Below are 25451 nucleotides of genomic sequence, written 5' to 3'. Positions count from 1 at the left end.
TTACAGGCGCGCGCCTCCATGCCCAGCTGATTTTTGCATTTTCAGTAGAGACAGGGTTTCACCATGTTAGCCAGGATGGTCTCGATCTCCTGACCTCGTGATCCGCCCGTCTCGGCCTCCCAAAGTGCTGGGATTACAGGCGTGAGCCGCCGCACCCGGCCTACAAATCTTGTTTTTCCTTAACCACTTCCGGCTTCCTGCAAATCAGAAGCAGGAGCCAGAAGCGCGGGAAAGGTTTGCGGGGTCTGCGGTTGCGCAGAAGCCCAGCGGCTGCTGAACCCTGCCCCAGGCACCCTGGGTGCCCCGCCCCACCGGCGGTGCGTCTTTCTGCTCGCAGAACGTTCTGGAAGTTTGGTAAACCCTGAGCAGTCTCTGAGGACCTGGTGAGCAGGTGGGTTTGCAGCGCTGGGGGATGAGGCCTCGGCAGACCTGTCTCTTCGCGTTTTTCTTTGTTCTTCTCCGGCATAGTGCGCTCTCACTTGCCGAACTCATAGCTTTACCTCAGGGCTTTGGCGTGCGTGGGGAGGAGATCATGCCCACCCTATTTTCTCCTGGAAAATCCGGTGTGGAAAGGGCTGCCTCGGGGTTCGCCCTGTCACCCACCTGCGAGTAAATTTTATTTGCTTTAGGCTTTGTTGGTCACTCCGAAAAGTAAACAATGGTAGAGACCTTGAAGATCCTTGTAGGACGGCCCCTCACTGGACCCGTGAGGAGACTGAGCAGGGAAAGTGACTTGCTGGAGATGGTAGGGCAGTGTGAAACTTAAATTTACAAACACTCTAGAGCTTGGAAAAAACAAAACAGTAACAACAAAAGCCCAGAATACCAGGGCCTTGGAACTGGCAAAGGTTTAAGAGGCCATTGGGTCCAAGCTTTTTGTTTTTATTTTAAATTTAACTTTTATTTTAGGTTTAGGAGTCCGTGTGCAGGTGTGTTATATAGGTAAACTCGTGTCACGGGGGCTTGTTGTCCAGATTCTGTCGTCCCTCAGGTGCCCATTAGCGATCGTCCCTCCTCCACCCTCGGGCCTCCCGGACCCCCCGCCCCGCGCCTGCCGCTCCCCTCTGTCCCTGCGAGCTCAGCCTTCAGCTCCCGTTTAAAAGCTTTTTGTTTTCAGGTGAGGACGCAGCCCAACCAGAGGTGACGTGATTTGCCCAAAGCCACACAGTCCCTGCTTGGGTGCTGGTCGAGGAGCTTTTCCCCAGAAATACTGAGGAGGCGCTGCCCCAGCCCCAGGTTTCTGATTCATTCCTCGCCTTTAACAGGGACTTGGGACACGACTGACCCCAACTCCTTTCTCACTTATTTGTGCACGTGATTACTTTACTTCTCTTAGCTTTAGTTGTTTAAATTGTTTTTAAATCCTATGTATAAGGGTGTGAAGGTTCAAATGAATATTTACATATTACTAGATTTAAATGAATATTTATAGATTACTGACAGACACATACATATCTACATACATACCAGTAACTATTCCAAAAAGTTCTTGTAACCTTTGCATACATGTATTAATAGCTATATGGGTGTATTAATAAGTGTGTGTAGGGGGAATTATAGAAGTTGAAGCCCTTCCCCCAGCCAACTCACCATTTACTCATTCACAAATCTTTGAGTGTCTACTGAGTGCCAGGTGCTGAGTAAGGTAAAACAATCAGAATGTGTCCCTGCTTTCATGGAGCTAGTTAACTTGTCGTTCATTCATTCATGCAATAAATGAGGAAATTAGCAGCTGGTTTCAACTCACCAGGAAGAACTTTCTAATTATTAAAGTTGTTGAAAAGTGTAATGAAATCACCTTGGGAGATATTAACTTACCAATCACTGAAAGTGACTTTATCTCTCTCTCTTTTTTTTTTTTTTTTTAAGACAGAGTCTCGCTCTATCACCCAGGCTGGAGTGTAGTGATGGGATCTCAGGTCACTGCAACCTCCACCTCCTGGGTTCAAGCGATTCTCCTGCCTCAGCCTCCCGAGTTGCTGGGATTACAGGTGCACACCACCACACCTGGCTGACTTTTGTATTTTTAGTGGAGATGGGGTTTCACCATGTTACCCAGGCTGGTCTCGAATTCCTGGCTTCAAGAGATCCACCTGCCTCGGCCTCCCAAAGTGTTGGGATAAGGGTGTGAGCCACCACACCCATCCTGAAAGTGACTTTCATTTGGGTTAGTTGGTTTCTCAATTTTGCTTTGAACTGCTTTTGCATTATTAGTAACATGGATAATATAAACTTGGTTGACATTAAGACATTTATGATTTAGTAAGGACAATGAAATACATTTATAAACAACTGTATTGGGCAAAATATGGTTTAAGTGATCAATAAAGGTATGATTACAGGTGTGAGCCACCGCACCTGACTTTCATTTGGGTTAGTTGGTTTCTCAATTTTGCTTTGAACTGCTTTTGCGTTATTAGTAACATGGATAATATAAACTTGGTTGACGTTAAGAAATTTATGATTTAGTAAGGACAATGAAATACGTTTATAAACAACTATATTGGGCAAAATGTGGCTTATGTGATCAATAAAGGTGTAAGGCACATTCTAAATAAGGAGAAGTCTCATTTAGTTTGAGGAGATCAGGGATGATTTCTGGAGCAGGCAGAATTCTAATGGGCCTTGAAGTAGGACTTTTACAATAGACTTCATTTTTTACAACCATTTTAGATTTACAGAAAAAAATGAGAAAATACTGCAGAGTATTCCCACGTACCCTGTATCCAATTTCCCCCATTGTTAACATCTTACACCCATTGCCCTGTGTTATTAACATATTAGTATGGTACATTTGTTACAGTTAATGAACCAGTATTGCTACGTTACTATTAGCTGAAGTCCGTAGTTTATTCAGATTCCCTTAGTTTTTAACCTTGGTTTTTACCTTAGTCTTTTTTTGTGTTCCAGGATCCCAATAAAGATAACACATTACGTTTAGTTGTAATGTTTCCTTAGGCTCCTCTTGGCTGTGACAGTTCTTCAGACTTACTTGATCTTGGTGACCTTGAGGGCTTTGAGAATTACTGGTCTGATAATTTGTAGATGCCCTACTGATGGAATTTGTTTGATGTTTTTCTCATGATAGGACTGGGTTATGGGTTATTGAAAGGAAGACTACATCATATCAAAAGTACATACTATCAACATGATTTATTACTATTGATGTAGGCTTTGGCCACTTGGCTGAAGTAGTGTTTGTCAGGCTTCTCTAATGCGAAGCTACTTCCCACTCGCCCACTTTCTGTACTGTATGTACTCTTTGGAAGGAAGTCATATGTGCAGCCACACCTAAGGAATGGGGAGTTATATTCCCTGCCCCCACTGTTTAATATTTTTAGAGACAGGGTCTTGCTATGTTGCCCAGTCTGGAATACAGTGGTTATTCATAGGTGCAAACATAATGCGCTGCAGCCTCAAACTCTTGGCCTTAAGCAGTCTTCCTGCTTCAGTCTCCCGAGTAGCTTGGATTATAGGTGCGTGCCACTGTGCCCAGCTCTGTGTTCCTGTTGTTGATGTTGGAGTATATATACATAAATTATTTGGAATTACTCTGCACAGATTTGTCTCTTCTCCATTTATTGGTTTGTTCAAACATTTATACCAGTGTAGACTCATGGATATTCATTTTATACTTTGGATTATAATGCTATTTTGCTCAAATTGTTACAGCTTTAGCCATTGGGAGCTTTTTCAGTTGGTTCCTCTGCTCTTATGACATACCCCATCAATGCCATCTGTGTGGGAGTTTTTTGTTTGTATGTGTTTTTTTTTTTTTTCCTTGAGATGGAGTCTCCCTTTGTCGCCCAGGCTGGAGTGCAGTGGCGCGATCTCGGCTCACTGCACGCTCCATCTCCTAGGTTCACACCATTCTCCTGCCTCAGCCTGCCAAGTAGCTGGGACTACAGGCGCCTGCCACCACGCCCGGCTAATTTTTTTTATTTTTTAGTAGAGACGGGGTTTCACCGTGTTAGCCAGGATGGTCTTGATCTCCTGACCTCATGATCCGCCCACCTCAGCTTCCCAAAGTGCTGGGATTACAGGCATGAGCCACCATGCCCGGCCTGTTTGTTTTGTTTTTAAGTACTTTCTTACTTTTTGGCACTATAAAATTCTCTGGACTCATCTTGTATGTTTCCTGTCCCAGTTCTAGAATCAGCCATTTCTTCAAGGAGCGCTGCTTCCTTTCTTGGAGAATGCTATTTAGAAACCAAAATCTGGGTGCTAGGTGTTCTTCTTGCTAGCACCCAGGTGCTAGGGTGTCATTTGTTTTAGGCCCTTTCAGCCAACAGAGTAAAGAAATATGTGGTATACTAATCTGGGTATGTACACATACAGTCATGCATTGCTTAATGATGGGGATGTGTTCTGAGAAATGCATCATTAGGTGATTTTGTCGTCGTGAGAACATCATAGAGTGTAATTACACGAACTTAGATGGGGTAGCCTACTAGACATCTAGACTATATGGTATAGCCTATTGCTCCTGGGCTACAAATGTGTATAGCATGTTAATGTACTGAATACTTTAGGCAACCTGCGTATCTAAACATATCTAAATGTAAAAAAAGTAAAATACAGTATTGTCATCTTGTGGCACCACTAGTCATATATGCAGTCCATTGTTGACTGAACAATCAATATGCAGTGCATGACTGTATCTATAAAATATTTCTGTGTATATTCATCTGTATCTATATTAACAATGAGTTCATACTGTGACCTCCAATTCTAACTATGGACGATTCTAGCCTTGACAGGTAGGATTAAAAAGAAACCTTAAACAAAAGTATGAAGAATGAAGTTTTAAAAAATGCTATTATGAGCATTCTTGTATAAGTCTCTTAGTACAGATCACATGCATTTCTGTTGAGTATACATTTAGGAGTGGAGTTGCTGAGTTACAGGTTACGAGTATCTTCAACTTTAGTAGATAATGCCTGCCAAGAACTGTGAAAAGTCTGAGATTTTATCCTACTTGCAAGCTAACAAGCTAGCCTGTTACTGTTTTATAGATGCTTGCAGAATATATAAGATGCCTCAGACAGAGACAAAGGATATTTTTAATTCATGGCAAAAGCAGGAATTAAATTAAATCATGGCTTGGATAAAGAAAATGGAGTACATATACATCATGGAATACTATGCAGCCATAAAAAGAAGGAAATCGGCCGGGCGCGGTGGCTCAAGCCTGTAATCCCAGCACGTTGGGAGGCCGAGATGGGCGGATCACGAGGTCAGGAGATCGAGACCATCCTGGCTAACATGGTGAAACCCCGTCTCTACTAAAAAATACAAAAAACTAGCCGGGCGAGGGGGCGGGCGCCTGTAGTCCCAGCTATTCGGGAGGCTGAGGCAGGAGAATGGCGTGAACCCGGGAGGCGGAGCTTGCAGTGAGCCGAGATCCGGCCACTGCACTCCAGCCCAGGCGACGGAGCCAGACTCCGTCTCAAAAAAAAAAAAAAAAAAGGAAATCATGTCCTTTACAGCAACACGGATGCAGCTGGAGGGCATTATCCTAAGTGAATTAGTGCATGAACAGAAAACCAAGTATCACATGCTCTCACGTGTAAGGGGGAGCTGACTATTGAGTACATATGGAAATAAAGATACGAATAATAGACAATGGGGGCTACTAGAGGGGAGAGGGAGGAAGGAGGATAAGGGCTGAAAAACTACCTTTTGGGTACTGTGCTCACTACCTGGGTGACGGGATCATTTGTACCCCAAACCTCAACAGCACACAATATACCCATGAAACCTGCACGTGTACCCCCTGAATCTAAAATAAAAGTTGAAATTAAAAAATAAATTTTACTACTGAAACAACATGCTGTAAGAGCAAAGGTGGTATTTTTCTAGCTTTGTAAGCAGTGAAGATTATTTTATCTAAAAGTTGAAGATATTTTTCCTTTTGGAAAATAATTGGGATGTAACTTCTGGAACCTTTTTCAGTGAATATCAAAGTGTTTCAAAGAGGTTATTTTTCACTATGCATAACGATTAGTTTTGCTTTCTTTGCTTGATTTCAATTGCCTGGCATTAATTTTAGTTTCCATAGCAGCAATAGTAAGCAATTGGCATTGGAGTAGCCAGATTTGCTGCAGGTATCAGAATCTCACCATAGGAAATATTTTAAGTAGCCCTGGTATTGGACTCCTGTACTTCTCTTCTGACACAACAGAATTTGCTAATTTTAAAATGACACACTTAACATTATTAAACATTTTCAGAGCTATTTAAAAACCTGTAAGATGGCTGTGCATGGCGACTCACACCTGTAATCCCAGCACTTTGGGAGTCTAAGTCAGGCAGATCACCTAAGGTCAGGAGTGACCGTCCTGGCCAACATGGTGAAATCCCATCTTTACTAAAAATACAAAAAAATCAGCCAGGCGTGGTGGTGCATACCTGTGGTCCCAGCTACTCAGGAGGCTGAGGCACGAGAATCGCTTGAACCTGGGTGGAGGAGGCTGCAGTGAGCCAAGATCACGCCACTGCACTCCAGCCATAGTGACAGAGTGGGAGTCTGTCTCAAAAAATAAATAAAAATAAAACCTGTACGAGTCAGGCATGTGTGTGTGTGTCTATATTGTATAATTTATATGCAATAAATTACACTGCTGTGATGTTTTGACACGTGTATACAGCTGTGAAACAATTACTACAATCAATATAGTGAATATACTCATCCCAAAGGTTTCCTTCTGCCTTTTCTGTAATCCCACTTTTTTCCCCATTATCCCTTGTTATGTTTAATTTTTTTTGTCACTATAATTTGTATTTCTTATATAAAAGAAACTGTACAATATGTGCTGTGCTTTTGGGGGCAGGGGTTGGCATCTTCATAGTTTTTTAGAGTAACTCTGGTTGTTGTGTGTATCAATAGTTCATTCCTTTTTGTGGCTGAGTAATATGCCATTGTATGAATGTATTACAGTGTCCATACCTGTTGGGCATTTGGGTTGTTTCTAGTTTTTGGCTACTACAAATAAATCATTCATGTGTAAATCCTTGTATAGATGTATGCTTTCTATTTTCTTTGATAAATTTCCTAGAAGTAAAATGACTGGATGTCATGGTAGGTATATGATTAACTTTTTAAGAAAATGTCAAACTGTTTTCCAACCGGTTGTACCATATACTTTCCAATTAGTAGTGTATGAGAGTTCTAGTTCCTCACATCCTCACCAACACTTGATACTGTTAGTTTGTTAAATTTTAGCCATTGTAATAGGTATGAAGTAGTATCCTGTAGCTTTAATTTGCATTTCCCTAATAATAATACTGAATATCTTTTTATGTCCTTATTTGCCACTTACATGTCTTCTTTGGTGAATAACCTGCTTAAATCTTTTGCCTATTTTTTAATTGGGTTGTTTGGTTTTTTTACTATTGAGCCTTGAGTGTCTTTTTTTGTTTTGTTTTTTGAGACAGTCTTGCTCTGTTGCCCAGGCTGGAGTGCAGTGGCACGATCTCAGGTCACTGCAACCTCTGCCTTCTGGGCTCCAGTGACTCTCCTGCCTCTGCCTTCTGAGTAGCTGTGACTACAGGTGCACACCACCATGCCCGGCTAATTTTTTGTATTTTTAGTAGAGATGGTTTTTCACCATGTTGGCCTGGATGGTCTCGAACTCCTAGCCTTAAGTGATCCGCCTGCCTCAGCCTCCCAAAGTGCTGGGATTACAGGCGTGAGCCACCTTGCCCAGCCCAAGCCTTGAGAGTCTTTAAAAATATATTCGGGGTACAAGTCATTTACCAGATATTTGCTTTGCAGTTATTTTCTTCCAGTCTCTAGCTTGTCTTTTTATTCCCCTTAAGAGTGTCTTTTTAAACATTTTTATAACTTTAGGTGGTACAAGTGCAGTTTTGATAAAAAAGCATCTTTGGAAAGAGAAGTTTTTTTTTTTTGTTTTTGTTTTGTTTTTTTTTTTTTTGAGATGGAGTCTCACTCTGTTTTCCAGGCTGGAGTGCAGTGGCACGATCTTGGCTCACTGCAAGCTCTGCCTCCCAGGTTCATGCCATTCTCCTGCCTCAGCCTCCCAAGTAGCTGGGACTACAGGCACCCACCACCATGCCTGGCTAATTTTTTGCATTTTTAGTGGAGATGGGTTTTCACTGTTAGCCAGGATGGTCTTGATCTCCTGACCTCATGATCTGCTTGCCTCAGCCTCCCAAAGTGCTGGATTAGAGGCATGAGCCACTGCACCCAGCCAGACATAAGTTTTTAACTTAGATGAAGTCCAGTTTATCAATTTGTTTTCTTTTATGGATTGTGTTTTTGGTGTCATACTAAAAATTATTTACCCAACTCAAGGTCACAATTATTGTGTCCTATTTTCATCTAGAAGATTTATAGTTTTATGTTTTACATGTAGGCCTATGATTCATTCTGAGTTAAATTTTGGGTATGGTATATGAAATGGATCCGAGTTCATTTTCTAAAACATACTGATATTGAATTGTTCCAGCACTGTTTGTTGTAAAGACAGTCTAGCTCAATGTTTGTCAATGTTGTTGATCTTTTCAAAGAACTGTTTATTTTCTTTATTCTATTTTTATTCCATTGATTTCTGCTTTAATCTTTATTACTTCCTTTTTTCCCCATTGCTTTGGGTTTAATTTATTCTTTTTTTTTTTTTTTTTTTGAGACTGAGTCTTGCTCTGTCACCAGGCTGGCGTGCAGTGCGTGATCTAGGCTCACTGCAACCTCTGCCTCCTGGATTCAGGCGATTCTCCTACCTCAGCCTCCCGAGTACCGGGGACTACAGGCGCGTGCCACCACACCCAGCTGATTTTGGTATTTTTGGTGGAGACAGGGTTTCACCATGTTGGCCAGGATGGTCTTCTGGCAGACAGTTTTTCCAGATACAGCTGTGACTCTCCAGATTGTCTGATTGAAAGCGGGTCTCTTGACCTCATGATCCACCCGCCTCAGCCTCCAAAAGTGCTGGTATTACAGGCATGAGCCACTGTGCCCGGCCTCTTCCTCCTTTAATATAAGATGGAATAAGGTATTAATTTGACATCATTCTTCTTTTCCAGTTTAGCCTCTCTCTTTTTTTTTTTTTTTCTTGAAACAAGGTCTCACTCTGTCGCCCAGGCTGGCTAGTGTGCAGTGTAGCAGTCATCTCAATCTCCCCAGGCTCAGGTGATCCTCCCTCCACAGCCTCCCGAGTAGTTGGGACTAGAGTTGTGTGCCACCATACCCAGCTGATTTTTGTATTTTTTGTAGAGATGGAGTTTTGCCATGTTGCCCGCGCTGGGCACAAACTCCTGGGCTCCAGCAATCCACTGGCCTTGGGTCCCCAAAGTGTTGGGATTACAGAGGTGAGCCACTGCACCCGGCCTAATTTAGTCTTTTAAAGCTATATGTTTCCCTCTAAGTATTCCTTTAGCTACATTTCATAAATTTTTATATGTGTTGTTTGTTTTCACTCATTTCAAAATATTGCCTAACATCCACTATGATTTATTCTTTGATCTATGGGTTACTTAGAAGTGTGTGTTTGATTTCCAAGTATTTGTGGCTTTCCCCCCAATTTTTAATTGATATTAATTTTTAATTCTATTGTGGTTTGTATGACTTTAGTTTCATGTATTTTGGAGCTCTGTTAGATGAATATACAATATATAAGGAATGTATATATCAGGAATATATACATTGTTATATATTCCTGATATGTTGACCTTTTTATCATTATTATACATCTTTCTTTGTCTCAGTTTATATTTATCTTTTTTTTTTTTTTTTTTGAGACGGAGTCTCGCTCTAGCCCGGGCTGGAGCGCAGTGGCCGGATCTCAGCTCACTGCAAGCTCCGCCTCCCGGGTTTACGCCATTCTCCTGCCTCAGCCTCTGGAGTAGCTGGGACTACAGGCGCCCGCCACCTCGCCCAGCTAGTTTTTTGTATTTTTTTTTAGTGGAGACGGGGTTTCACCATGTTAGCCAGGATGGTCTCGATCTCCTGACCTCGTGATCCGCCCGTCTCGGCCTCCCAAAGTGCTGCGATTACAGGCTTGAGCCACCGCGCCCGGCCTATATTTATCTTAAAGTCTATTTTTTTTTTTTAATCAGTATAGCCACTCCAGCTCTCTTATGGTTACTGTTTGCATGATGTATCTTTTTCCGTTCTTTTACTTTCAACCTATTTGTATCCTTGAATCTGAAGACAACATATAGTTGGATTTTGGTTTGACTGTAACATTTTATCCATTCACATTTTAATGTAATTACTCAGTATGGCTGACTGCTATTTAAAAATTTTTAAAATTGAGATATAAGTCATGTGACATTAAATACATTTTAAAATGTACAAGTCAGTGATTTTTAGTACATCCACTAATGAGGTACAACCATCACCACTATCAAGTCTGTCGTTTTGCTATTTAGTTTCTAGATGTCTCATGTCTTTTTTGTTCCTCTGTCACTACCTTTTTTGTGTTATATGAATATTTTGTAGTAAACCACTTTGATTCCTCTGACTTTTAAATTTTTTCTGTTATTTTTCTTAGTGCTTTCTCTGGATACTATAATATGCATCTTAATTTATTATTTCAGATTAACACTAATTTAATTATGGAAAAATAGAGAAACTTTGCACCAATATAGCTCCATTTCCTCCCGATATACTCACATGCACACATACGTGCATGCGCGCACACACACACACAGACACACACACTTGACCCAATAATATAATTACCGCTTTATATATTCATCTTTTAGAGAAATTAAGAGGAGAACTGAGGAAAATACATACTTATTTAGTCTTACATTTATGTATGTATTTACCACTTACAGTTCTCTTCATTCTTAACGTGGATGCAAGTTAACATATGGTAGCAATTTTCTTTTGGTTAATGGTTGTGTGGTATATGTTTTCCAATCCTTTTACTTTCACCCTTTTTATATAGTAGTTAAAATGTTTTTATAGTAAGCAGCATATGGTTTTTCCCTTGTCATTTGGGTCAATCTTTTCTTTTAGTTGTAGAATTTAGTCTTACATGTAGATACTAATGTATTCGGGTTTAATATGCCATGTCACTATTTGTTTTCTATTTGTCCCTCAAGTTATATGTTCTTTTTTCTCTCTCTTTCTTGCTTTTGGACTTCTGAAGTGTTTTTGTTTGTTTGCTTACTTTAAACTTGTTTTTCTCTTACCTCGTTGAGTTTTTTTTTTAACCATAATTTGCTGATTAACTCAGAAATTACAAAATGCATGATTGACTTATTGAGATCCAGTATAAGTGAGTACTTCTACCACTTCAAGGACCTCAAGCACCTTAGGTACAGTTACCATCATGTCTCCTTTTTTTTTTTTTTTGCTATTGTTGTTGTATATTTTAATAGAACATCTATTTTATACTTCATTATATATTATTGTTCTTATTTGTAGTCATTCTTGATTTAGAGTTACCCACGTATTTATATTTCTTATTTCCATTAGTCTTCATTTATTCTGGCATCTTTGTGCTTCCATGTGGGATCATTTGCCTTGTGCCTGAAGAACTTCTCCTGGTATCTCCTTTAAGTGTGGGTCGACTGATGATGAAGTCTCTGGTTTATTTTTGTCATAAAATTTTTCTTTATTTTTCCTTCATTTTAAAAACATATGAATTTCAGCTATGAAATCCTGTGTTGACAATTATTTTCTTTCAGTACTTAAAAGTTATTATTCAGTTGCCTCCTAGCTACCATGTTTCTATTGAGAAGTCAGTTTTCAGTTTACTGTTTCCCTTTAAAAATACACCTTTTCTTCACTGGCTCCTTTGAAGATTTTTTTTTTTTTTTTTTGGTTTTCCGTTTTACTTTGTTAATCTGTTGCTTAGTTTAATCTGTTCAGATTTATTATTGCTCTTGAACCTACAACTTGATGTCTTTAGTCAATTTTGGAAAATTGACCTGGCCACTCTATTTTTATGTATTGGTCCTGCTCCATTCTCTTTTCTCTTTCTCAAACTTCAGTTATCTCTGTTAGACCATTTCACAAGCCTAATAATGCCTTGTATGTGTATTATGCTTTTCTCTGTGTTCTTTATCCTTTTGCTTAACCTACCTCAGTCTGGATATTTTCCTCTGACCTACAGTCCACACTTGTGTGTAATATGCTCTTTAGCCTATCCATTGAATTGTTTCCAATTTTGATATTTTTTCATTTCCAGAATTTCCATTTTATTTACTTTTACAGTTTCAAATTTTCTGCCAAAATGCTCCAATTGTCATATATTGCTTTGAACAAGTTAATCAGTTATAGTCTGGATATGACAATGCCAGTACTTCAGTCTCCCCTTGGTCTCTTCTTTACAGTCAGCTTTTCCCCCTTGGTTTTCAGTCTGTCCTTAACTCTTTGTATGCCTGAGTACTTTTTTATTGTGTGCTGGATGTTATGATTGCAAAATTGTAACACTAATTTGTAACCTGAGGCTCTGGATGATATCTTCCTTCATATGGAATTTACTTTTGCTTCTGGCAGACAGTTTTTCTAGATATAGTTGTGACTCTCCAGATTGTCTGATGGAAAGGACAGAAACAACTGGTTCAGGAGCCCTTGCCAGCCTCTAGAGAAATCCCAGAACACTCAGTCCTGACACATTAATACCCTGCACAGATCGGAGACTGGTGGCCACGCAGACTCACCAAGCCACAGACTTGTCTTCCACAAGCATGTTCTTACATCAGCCACGAAGTGACCAAGCCACATGTACTAAGGGTTGAAATCAAAGATATGTACAGGGTATTAAACAAATACCAAGGGGAACAGTTAACTTGAATACAAGGTCAAAATCAGCCACAAGTTCTACGATCCAGTGCTGATATCAGATACTAGCTTCAAGGACAGTTTCTTTTCAAAGGCTTATTCCAGATTTGTGATATATGCATTTGCCAGGGACAAATTTATACTTCTGAATTAACCAATGCAGCAAAAGCTATGCATCTGCTCACAGTCTATTTAGAAGCATTTGTGGTGAATAATAGAGGGGCCCAATTTGTCATATTCCTGCTTGCTAATCCACATCTGCTGGAATGTGGACAGTGAGGCCAGGATGGAGCTGCCGATCCACACTGAGTACTTTCAGTACTTTCGCTCTCAGGGCGCAATGATCTTGATCTTCATGGTGCCAGGTGCCAGGGCAGTGATTGCCTTCTGCATCCTGTTGGCGATGTGCGGGTACATGGTGGTGCCACTGGACAGCACTGTGTTGGCGTACAGGTCTTTGAAGATATCCACATCACACTTCATGATGCAGTTGAACGTGGTCTTGTGGATTCCGCAGGATTCCATGCCCAGGAAGGAAGGCTGGAACAGCACCTCCGGACACCAGAACTGCTAGTTGCCGATGGTGATGACCTGGCTGTCGGGCAGCTTGGAGCTCTTCTCCAGCTTTTTGTCATCAGCTGTAGCTGTTCTTCTTACCATCTTCTTTCTGTGAGCCGTACCCTTGCCCCCAGTCTGGACCTGATCCAGAAGTTTGGCTAACTTTTCTTGATTTATGCTGTTGGTTAATCTGAAGCAGAGAAGGTCCTCCAGTTTCAGTGTGCAGCAAGAGCAAGATGGCTGCCCAGGAAGATTTCGTAAATAAACAAAACCCACTAACCATAAATGAAAAAAATTGATAAATTTGACTACATTGGAAATAATTTGTGTGTATCAAGAATTACCCTAAAGAAGGAGGGGAGACAAGTCACAAACAGGTAGAAAATACATAGCTGACAAAGGACTGATACCTATAATATATAAAGAAATCCTACAAATGTATAAGAAAAAGAAAAAACTAAAGGAAAATGGGCAGAAAACAAGTGGAAACATGACTTCAGGGTTTTCAGTCTCAATTAAATTAGAAAAGTAGCAAATTTAGAGCACAGTGAGATTCCATTTTATGCTACTAAGTTTATGGTGATTTTCTTCTCACCTCAGATACGTATACTATAAACTTTAGCATGCTGAACTTAAATGCAGTTTTATTTTACTGTATACCTGGTTGCCACTGTATGATGCATTGTTGTTGTTCTGCAGAATACTTTTCCTTCTCTTAGTGCAGTGGTTCTTAAATTGTGGTCCCCGGACCAGAATCATCATCATCACCTGTGTACCTCTTAGAACCGCACATACTGGCCGTGCAGTGACTCATGCTTGTAATCCTAACACTTCAGGAGGTTGCGGGTCGCTTGATGCCAGGAGTTCAAGACCGGCTTGGCCAACATAGGGAGACCCCCCCCCACCCCCCCGATCTCCACAACAAGTTAAAAAAAAAAATTAGCCAGGCATGGTGGTGCATACCTGTAGTCCTAGCTACTTGGGAATCTGAGGCAGGAGGATTGCTTGAGCCTAGGAGTTTGAGGCTAGGATTGCACCACTGTACTCCAGCCTGTGGGTCAAAGAGTGAGACCCTCTTTAAAAAAAAAAAAAAAAAGATGCAAATATTTAGGTCCCACCTCACATATTCCCTATTTGAGATATAGTATTTCCCTCCATAGTAGAAGGCAGGTTTGCTTACAAAAGATTGAGGTTTTCTAAGCTCTGGGTTTCTTTCCTATAATGCAACCCACTGTGTGTGCAGATGTCACCTGGCCTTTGTCCCATCACCCTGTGGGAATTGGGCTTGAGGAACTAGTGCAAGAAAATGATACTGTGGCTATACTGCTGTTGCTTTGAGTAAAAAACTGTCCTTTGTCTCTGAGTCTATCTTTTGTCTGTATAAGTGAAACTCTGGCAGGCTAACTTTTTAGCTTGCAGGTAGGATAAAAACCTCAGACCTTGCATGTTCTTGATGCAAGTCCTCTTTCTTTAAAGTTAGTGTGCTGAAATGGGAATCATTGATTTGATACTTGTTAATGGGAAGCATAGTATTGAATAAGCTAAATGTATAACAAGACAGATACTTTTTCTGTTGTCAAATTTTGATGTTCAAATATTCTTTAAAATGTCTCCAGTACCCTAGTTTTAGTTCCATCTTTAATTTACTTATTCATCAGATAGTTCTTTGTATTCTTTTTGTTCTTAATTTTCTCAGATTGTTGCACCATTAGAAGCTAGGTTGATCTACAGACAGACAGATGGCTGAAAGTGGAAACGAAAAAATAAAATGGACAACCACCATTATTATTAGCTCATCTCTTAAGGTAAAGGGGCATTTGGGCCACTGATCTTTAACTTAAAAAAAGTAAAAGCAGCTTTCATATGGAACAATATTTTAAAAGTTTCTTAGCTTGATTACCCACAATTAGTTGTGGGGAGCAGGAAGTGCATAAGCTACATGTATTTTAAAGATAAATGAATAGACTTTTTGCATTCATTTTCAACATCCTACTTCCTTAATCTTTGAAGGTTGGAGATTTTCTAAAGTTTTTTTTTTTTTTCTTTCTGTAAGCACTCTAATGGAGATGTTAAGGAATTCCAGAAACAGTAAAGATATGCAGATATATATTAAAGCTTTTTGAGAGCTAAAGAACCAGAAACTGATATTCTAGCCTTGGCAGCATTGGAATGAGACTGTTTCCTTACAGTTTGGAGAGGGGGAGAGGTGGAAAGTTGAATGCCTGAGAGTAGGTGGTCAGCTCACAACCCTCAGCTCGCAAGACTTCTCCATTGCCCTAATATTTATCTTATGGACACCAGCTGATGTCTGGAATGAAGGGGCAAGAAATGATTGTTCCATAGTAAGGTGTGGTTTTAAGGTTTTTGTTATATTTTGTTTTATACTTTATTGTGAGTCTGTTTTCATAAATTATATTTTTACAAACATTTACCCATTTTATAGAGGCTTTTAAATGTATTAAGTTGAACTTTATGAAATTTACATTTCTGTGGTGAAAAGTTTCATATTGTCATTCTTTAAATTTTCTAATAAACTGCCATTAAGTGCCCCTTTTCATTCCTGTTTTTAAATTTTCTTTCTTATGAGTGATGTGCTAGACATACTAGTTTTTGTTTTTTTGAGATGGAGCTTCGCTCTGTCGCCCAGGCTGGAGTAGTGGCACAATCTTGGCTCACTGCAACCTCCGCCTCTCAGGCTCAAGTGATTCTCCTGCCTCAGCCTCCCAAGTAGCTGGGATCACAGGTGCCTGCCACCATGCCAGCTAATTTTTGTATTTTTAGTAGAGATGGGGTTTCACCATGTTGGTCAGGCTGGTCTCGAACTCCGATCTCCGCCCCCACCCCAACCTGCACGATGGCTTCCCAAAGTGCTGGGATTACAGGTGTGAGCCACTACACCTGGCTGACATAATACTAGTTTTAAAGATTATTAATAGATGTTACATATGCAGGAAGGAGTATTGTATGGATTTTATTTTGGATGCTGGTATAAACAAAGTTAAACAAGTGTTTTTTTTTGTTTTGTTTTGGTTAAGTTTTCTTTTTACTGTACTATTATTCAGAGACTTTAATATGTTCAAATGCATTGTAAAACCCCAAAGAGAGATGAAATAATATTCAGCATTTCCCAGTCTTATTTCAGTCAGGAGCATCTTTTAATATCTAATAGGACTAATATTCTATGAAATGTATTTTGAAAAATCTATACTTAGCTTCCTGGTCATTTTGATGAATCAGCTCTTGGACTTACCTATTGTTTTCTCAATTCAATACTTTCTAATTTTACCTTCATTTTTTTTTTTTAAGCATTCCATTATTTTATTCTTTTAGTTGGATCCTCCTGATAATAGGATATTATTGAAATTCATTGGCATGATCTATATGGGTGCTCATGATCTGCCAGCAATTATTCCTAACATTGTACCCAAATTATCTGACTTACCTTACCCACTCACCGTATAAGAACCATACGTTTAGGTCTGAATGCCTTTACCTTTGTTACTCTTTCTGTTCATACTGTTCTCATATTTGTCTTCTTCCTTCACTTGTCTACTTAATACACTGCTTTTTATTTTAAAGATTTGACTCAGATTTTTTATTGTATTATTTGTTTGTTTTTTAATTAGACAGGGTCTCACTATGTTGCCCAGGCCAGTCTTGAACTCCTGAGCTCAAGCAATACATTGTCTCGGCCTCCCAAAGTGCTGGGATTACAGGCCTGGGCCACTGTGCCTGGCCCTGTTTGAATCAAATTTTAGGGAGTTTTCTTAACTCATGTTTTTTACATTTTTAAACTATCTTCCAGTTCTTTGCCAAAATTCTTAAGCTATGTTTTATCTCCTTGATCATAATAAACAGGCTGTTTTAAGGTGTCTATTTGATAGCTTCACTACATGCATCCCCTGTGGGCCTGTTTCTGTTTTCTATTGTTTCTGATAGTTTTCTTTCATGGAATTGTGTCCCTTTGTATGTCTGATGATTTTTTATTGTATGTTGGAATTTGTATTTGAAAAATTGTAGAAATAATTTGAAGCCTAGAATAATGCTATCTTCCCCTTGAGAGGTTTTAATTCTGTAAGAAAATTAAATTCCTGATGCCCTAAGTAGGGTTGCCAGATAAAATACAGGACACTCAAGTTTGAATTTCCAGACAGGTGCGGTGGCTCACGCCTGTAATCCCAGCACTCTGGAGGGCCAAGATGGGTGGATCACTTGAGGTCAGGAGTTTTGAGACCAGCCTGGCCAACATGGTGAAACTCCGTCTCTACTAAAAATACAAAAATTAGCCGGGCATGGTGGTGTGTGCCCGTAATTCCAGCTACTTGGGAGGCTGAGGTAGGAGAATCGTTTGAACCCAGGAGGCAGAGGTTGCAGTGGTCCAAGATCAGGCCATTGCACTCCAGCCTGGGTGACAGTGTAAGACCCTGCCTCAAAAAAAAAAATAAAAAAAAAATAGAAATAAAAAGTTTGAATTTCAGATAAACAGTGAATTTACTATAATTATGTCCCAAATATTGCGTGGAACATACTTATACTGAAAATTGCATTGTTTGTCACTCATTCACATTTAACTGAGTGTTGTGTTGTTTTTATTTGCTAAATCTGACAATCCAACTCCTAAGGCATCTCTTTTATATGATGAATTAAGTTGTATCCTGTACATCTAGAATGTTGAATTAAATTGTTTCCTGTACATCTAGCTATGGGAGAATTGACAAAATAGTCACTCAGATCATTTTCTTTGTTCCGTAATTCAGATGAGGAGACCTGATTGAGAAAGGTTGCTCTAGAGAGTGTTTCTACAAGGTGCTTGGCAGCACTGGTAATTCAGTTATCACCTTAATACAATTTCAGGGATTGAAATGGTTTGAAGCTGGGCTATAGTCCCTGTGAGAACTGTTCTATTTTCGTCAAAAGATCTGTTCAGCCTCTCTTCTGCCTCTTTCTGAGCTGGCAGATGCCCTCAGGGAAAAAAGTGGCCTAAATGCTTGCTCATATATTTGAATTTCTGTATAGATGTTGACCTTATAATTTTTTACTATCCTGTTAGCTCTCTGGTGTATTCAAGCAGATTTTAGAAGATTGTCCAGCTTTTCTAGTTGCCTTCAGCAGGCGGGTTGGCCTAAATTACTTAATCTGCCATTGCTGGAAGCATTATATAATTTTAAAACAGCAGAAGAAAAGAGCCACAGTTAAACTGTAGGTCAGGATCTGTCTGACACAAAATACTCTTTAGAAAAGAATGTATTTTATACATAATTTCAGCCTGTGTGCTTAAAATATACATGTTCTGAGGCAAAATAGAAAATAAAATTAATCTACCTAAGAGATTTTTATCTGTCTGGAAACTATCAAGTTTGAGTTTTATTTATTATTTTTATTTATTTTTTAATTTTTAGTAGAAACAAGGTCATGCTACATTGCCCAGGCTGGTCTCAAACTCCTGGGCTCAAGTGATTCACCTCAGCCTCCCAAAGTGCTAGGACTACAGGTGTGAGCCATTGTGCCTGGCCAAGTTTATATTTTATCCTATCAGGAAAAACTATTAATCCTAGATTTTAGTATTGTGGGAAATATGATTTAATTGCCTGGGTGGAATAGGAAATGAGGTGATATTTGAAATGGTTAGTATTAAAACCAAGAGTTCTATAGCTGTTTTCTTACATGTTTTCTGACTCACCTAAGGCTTAAAACATTTTAAAAGTATACTAAAGTAACTGTAATGTAAACTGATGAATTGTAAGATTGGTTGTCTTCTGTGATGGTATTGTATATGTCTGGCACTACGTGGTTCTGTCAATTATTTAAGAAATAGCCACCTATTTTCCATAGTTATACATTAATGCATGTCAGAATCCATCTCCAAGTTGTATTATTATTATTATTATTATTATTTGAGACAGGGTCTCACTCTGTCACCCAGGCTGGAGTACAGTGGTGCAATCACGGCTCACTGCAGCCTTAACCTCCCAGGCTCAAGTGATTCTCTCACCTCAGCTTGTGAGTAGCTGGGACTACAGACATGTGCCATCACGCCCAGCTAATTTTTTGTATTTTTTGTAGAGAAGCAATTTTGCCATGATGCCCAGGCTGGTCTTGAACTTCTGGACTCAAATGATCCACCAGCCTTGGCCTCCAAGGTCTTCATGGCCACCATGCCTAGCCTCCAAGTTGTTTGTTTGTTTTGTTTTTTGAGGTAGAGTCTCACTCTGTCACCTGGGCTGGAGTGCAGTGGCACAATCTCAGCTCACTGCAACCTCCACCTCCCAAGTTAAAGTGATTCTCCTACCTCAGCCTCCCAAGTAGCTGAGACTACATGCATGCCTCACCACGCCCAGCAAATTTTGGGCTTTTACCATGTTGGTCAGGCTGGTCTCAAATTCCTGACTTCAAATGACCCGCCCACTTTGGCCTCCCAGGTCTCTGTGGCCACCATGCCTAGCCTCCAAGTTGTTTGTTTTCTGAGGTAGAGTCTTGCTCTGTCACCTGGGCTGGAGTGCAGTGGCACAATCTCGGCTCACTGCAACCTCCACCTCCCAAGTTCAAATGATTCTCCTACCTCAGCCTCCCAAGTAGCTGAGACTACATGCATGCCTCACCACGCCCAGCAAATTTTGGGCTTTTACCATGTTGGTCAGGCTGGTCTCAAATTCCTGACTTCAAACGACCCACCCACCTTCGCCTCCCAAAATGCTGGGATTTCAGGCGTGAGCCACTGCCCAGGTTGTTTTTTAAAATGAAGTTTGCAGCTGGGTATGGTGGCTTACACCTATAGTCCCAGCTACTTTGGGAGGATTGCATGAGCTCAGGAATCTGAAGTCAGCCTGGGCAACAAAGTGAGACTTCATCTGTCTCTAAAAAAGAGAAAGTTTACATTTGTTCTGGTTTATACAGTTTTTTAATGCTGTCTTTTCTGTTCCTAAGTAACATAACTGTAGTACACAACTCACTCCCAAACTTGAAATAAATGTTTTAGTAGAAGTAAATGTTTTTGCATTTTTTAAAGCTTTTTCTCCATGGAAAGCATATTTATTTCTCTTTTGATGATATCTTTAAGTGGTAGTTATAAAATAACCTATTAAACTTTTAATGTTTTCTTTAGCTTTAATAAAATTGTAAGCATGCTTTAAATTTGTATTTCTGAATTTTTTTAAAGAGTTATGAAGTTGCAACTGCCCTAGAAAATCGAAGCCACAAAGTTCGATATTCAGATTCAGTGGAAAATGGATCAATTATATTTTCTCTTTCTGGTACAGTATATTTGCTCACTGCCTTAAGTTTCTTATGAAATATGTTGGTATAAATTCTAATGCCTTCATAGTTCCGTAACCATATAATAAGCTTAAGGTGTTATCTTTTGGGAGGGGTAAATGTGTAAAACTTAGTTACTACAAACTCAGTGCATATGGCCAATTCCAAAATATATTCCCTTTTAGATTATAATGGTTAAAATAAAGCTGAACTAGTGGAGTCTGGTAGAAGATGGGAAAAAAATACTTGCTTTGGAACTGAGATGAAAATAGAAAAAGCCACTTACCCAACAATCTATACTTACATGAAAGTATTACTTATATTAACAGAGGCCACAACATTTGTCAAAACTGATATACAAAAAAAAAAAAATGTTTTTCATCAATTTGTATAAGAGTTTGCTGGATATAATATAAAAACTAAAAGAATCATGGGGACAAATAAATGTTCATGAAATGACAACTGGTACAACTGTTAGTCATGGACAAAAGTCCAGTAAGGAATTAGATTAGGATAAGAGAAGGCTGGGGAGATGGGAAGGGGGAAGCTCCACCTTTGCTTGAGAAATGGCGGAAATGATTTTTAAAACGGTAGAGGTAAAGGATTTTATCTGGAGGGTTGCAAATAGACTTCTCTTCTAGCAGTTTTGGAAGACAAGCACTTTCTTTCTTTCTTTTTTTTTTTGAGGCAGAGTCTCCCTCTGTCGCCCGGACTGGAGTGCAGTGGCCAGATCTCAGCTCACTGCAAGCTCCGCCTCCCGGGTTTATGCCATTCTCCTGCCTCAGCCTCCTGAGTAGCTGGGACTACAGGCGCCCACCACCTCGCCCGGCTAGTTTTTTTTGTATTTTTAGTAGAGACGGGGTTTCACCGTGTTAGCCAGGTTGGTCTTGATCTCCTGACCTCGTGATCCGCCCGTCTCGGCCTCCCAAAGTGCTGGGATTACAGGCTTGAGCCGCCGCGCACAAGCACTTTCAAAAAAGCTCCTAGAATAAATCTCCAGGCTGAAAGTGGTATAGCCTCAAACTCATTCTTCTGGTTAAATACAGAATTCCAGGGAGAAATAAAATACTTGGTGAATATTTGCCTTGGCTACTTTATATACATGATCTAATTTAATTCTTCTGACAAATCTAACAAAAAATTTACTCCCATGTTACAGAAGAGGAAACTTATGTTCAGACAGGTTATGTAAGTTGCCCAAGTTTACTCAATTAGTATATAATCAGTCACTTTCCTCAGACTGTCTCCCACATCGTTTGAAGAGCTATAATCGTTTCCCTTTAGGACCATTCTTAATGGCACACTGTTTCAGAGATTGCAGATATCTGCTGAGTGTATTAATTTATATAATTTTTTAAAAATTTTTTATTTTTTGAGACGGAGTCTCGCTTTGTTGCCCAGGCTGGAGTGCAGTGGCGCAATCTCTGCTCACTGCAAGCTCTGCCTCCCGGGTTCACGCCATTCCCCTGCCACAGCCTCCCGAGCAGCTGGGACTACAGGTGCCTGCCACCACACCTGGCTAGTTTTTATATAGTTCTTTATGTTCTGGTAGAAAGGTTTCCCCAACAAGAAATCACTGAAGGCTTCTTCTTTTTTTTTTTTTTTTTTTTGAGATGGAGTCTTGCTCTGTCGCCCAGGCTGGAGTGCAATGGCGTGATCTCAGCTCACTGCAACCTCCACCTCCCGAGTTCAAGCGGTTCTCCTGCCTCAGCCTCCCAGATAGCTGGGATTATAGGCACAAGCCACCACACCTGGCTAATTTTTGTATTTTTAGTAGAGACAGGGTTTCACCATGTTGGTCAGGCTGGTCTCGAACTCCTGACCTTGTGATCTGCCTGCCGTGGCCTCCCAAAGTGCTAGGATTACAGGCGTGAGCCACTGCACCTGACCGAAGGCTTAAGACTCTTTCTTTAGCTGATTTCCAGCTTTTAAAAATAATTATAGGAGCTTCTTGGTTGCTGAACACATGCAGGTGTCTGGAGGGTGGCAGGCCCAGAGAAGGCATTGAAGCTCCATGTACCTTTCCACATACCTAGCCCTATGCATATCTTCATCTGTATCCTTTGTAGTATCCTTTATAACAAACTGGTACATATTTTAAAAGTATAACATGAAAAATTAACTTTTTAAATGTAATTCATCTTAACGAAAAACTACCCAGTATCTTCATGTGGACAATGCCTTCATCTAGGAAAAAAAAAAAAGTAGTTACTGATCCAAAAAAGTTTTTCTCTTATTTAGCATAAGTCATTCTTTTATACAGAGCACTTCAAAGAACTACCTAAATCATTCTGTTGCATAGGAATTTCATTATAGTAATTTCTACTCCTTATGAGTTTAGGGCTTGGACACATATGGTATACTTACAGCTATTTTGGTTGATTCTGAGTTTATAACAAAATTTTATCTCTGTGACAAAGTGACGTTTTATATTCAATTTACCTTTCCTAGGAGTTGCATTTTTATTAATGGATACTAAGGAATGTATTCTGTCAACCGAAGAAATATTTCTAGCCAAAATTGAGAAATTTATTAACATTCACCAAAATAGTTTTTTGGTTTTGTCTGCTGCCCTCCATGGGCCTGAAGAATGGAAACTGATGTTCAGAATTCAGCAGAGGTATGGAAGAATAGCATTATAGATGTATTTTTCTTATATTGTATTTATTTCAGTTCTTAAATCTTTTAGGTGGGTTTTGTTTTGCTAGATGATGAACACTGTGATGTTAACCGATCAAATTTAATGAAACATGGGCCAAAAAGGTATTCTATGAATCGAGTTGACAGGGTTCATGATGTTTCATGGGCTTCTCCAAGACCAAGCCAAAAGTGAACAGGCTTTTAGTCAGTGATGTTCTGGCTATAACGCCATCTCAAATCCTCTGTGGAGTAAGGCAGGGCATGAATTGCATAGACAAATAACAAACAATAGAGATTTGTCTCTTCTTTCTACTTTCTTAAGAGAACACATGTAAGTTATATGATCTGTATAACATGAATTGTTTTTCAGATTCCTGGGTCGTAACTTACGAATACTTCCAGTACACAACACAGTAAATGCTATTAATCTTATGTGCACTATAGCAAAGGTGAGGCACCTGGGGAATATGACGCATACACATATACATTTTAAGGTTTTTAACTTCCAGTTGTCACTCTTTTGAGCAAGACTGGCAAATATCTTGCTTCTGTTCCCCTGAGGGAGTTGCTGTTTCAGCATGCAACTTTTTCCCAAGCCTGAACTAAGTCTCTCAAGTCTTCTCAATTTACTTTCAGTAGCCACTACCATTTAAGACTCATTTGGGGCCAAAAGAGCATTTGGTTGGCCCTATTGGTTACTTATATCTTCATTCAGATTCTAAAGTTATAAGAGTTGGTCAGATTGCAGTCATGAACTGTCAGAGTGCAAGCATACTATCTTATGGAATGTCATCTACCAGTTGTCCACTTTCTTTTCATGCTTTTTGTCCTCTGTAAAGTGTGCCCAGACACCTGAAACCCCCTAGGCAGACTTAGGTCTTCCTTACTTTTTTTTTTTTTTTTGAGACGGAGTCTCACTCTAGCCCGGGCTGGAGTGCAGTGGCTGGATCTCAGCTCACTGCAAGCTCCGCCTCCCGGGTTTACATCATTCTCCTGCCTCAGCCTCCCGAGTAGCTGGGACTACAGGCGCCCGCCACCTCGCCCGGCTAGTTTTTTGTATTTTTTTAGTAGAGACGGGGTTTCACCGTGTTAGCCAGGATGGTCTCGATCTCCTGACCTCGTGATCTGCCCGTCTCGGCCTCCCAAAGTGCTGGGATTACAGGCTTGAGCCACCGCGCCTGGCCAGGTCTTCCTTACTTTTATACTTGGAACATATCCCCATTAAAGCAATTTTTATAGTATTCTTTTTGGCTTGCATGTTTGAAATTCCTTGGATAGAAACTAAGTATTTTCCTGTTGACTACTCTAGTAACTCACACATAGTGTTTAGCACAAAGATGATCAGATTTGCTGAAAGAATGAAAGTTAGGTATTTTTAAATGTGACCTTGTAAAAATATCTTATTTCTGTAAATAATGCTGCATCTTCGTTTGTATCTTCTTCCAGACTACCTCCAAACCATACATAGATAGCATTTGCTACAGAATGATAACAGCTAAAGCTTACATCATTGAGCAAAGTCCTGTTTGGAAAACACTTCAGAAGATACAACTGAATAGTGATTCAGTTAACCCAAATTAAAGTACCAACTTAATGCTCTTCTCAAAGAATGTGAAAATAATTAGACCTGTTAAATTATAATCAAATATCTATTTAAAGACATTTATATTAATTTGAAATAACATGTATACAATTAAGTGATTTTATTTTAGGAATTTCGCTGTGAAATTTCTTTAACGCGTTTAGCAAAGGATTGGTACATACATATATCATAAAACTCAGGTGTAGCTTCTTAGATGGACAAGTATTTAGTAGGAAATAAAAATACAGAATTTTCTAATCAGTTTCTTAAAGTCATATGTATTTTTTAGCTTTTTTTCCATAAAGGTAGCAAGTATTTCTAAAACTAATCTTTGCAGATGTTTTCCTATTATAACTTCTGCTGGAAAGGTGGTGATGGGACTCTGCTCCCAAAGACTCCACCTAAGCCAGGAAAAGAGAAGCTAAGAAAAGTCAACTGGCCTGAATTCAAAACTTTCTACTCATTTACACTAGTGTGATAGCCAACTTGACACTAGGAGTTCCGAAATGTTACATAGCATCTAACTTCAGCAGAAAGTGTTACCAGTATTTTTATAAGCTCACTAAAACTGTAGGAATGAATACAGACAATTCAACTACATTTTATGAAGTTACAAAATTGTTTGTATTGGATTTTCAAAAATAAAACAATGAAAAAACT

General features: G+C 39.6%; 1 protein-coding gene across 1 annotated transcript; it reads left to right on the top strand.

Annotated features, from left to right (window-relative positions):
* Positions 1-257: 257 nt before the first annotated feature.
* Positions 258-25338, top strand: CUNH1orf146 (chromosome unknown C1orf146 homolog). Its single transcript, XM_033199734.1, has 6 exons — positions 258-391; positions 15015-15123; positions 20475-20568; positions 23021-23189; positions 23580-23658; positions 24656-25338. The coding sequence occupies exons 2-6, from the start codon at positions 15058-15060 to the stop codon at positions 24788-24790; spliced, it is 543 nt and encodes a 180-aa protein (XP_033055625.1). The 5' UTR covers positions 258-391; positions 15015-15057; the 3' UTR covers positions 24791-25338.
* The last annotated feature ends 113 nt before the right edge of the window (positions 25339-25451 follow it).

The sequence above is a fragment of the Trachypithecus francoisi genome, unplaced genomic scaffold (assembly GCF_009764315.1).
Source record: "Trachypithecus francoisi isolate TF-2019V2 unplaced genomic scaffold, Tfra_2.0 Lachesis_group5, whole genome shotgun sequence".
Taxonomy (NCBI): Eukaryota; Metazoa; Chordata; class Mammalia; order Primates; family Cercopithecidae; genus Trachypithecus; species Trachypithecus francoisi.
Note: the sequence above shows the minus strand (reverse complement) of the source record. Positions and strands in the feature narration are given on the sequence as shown.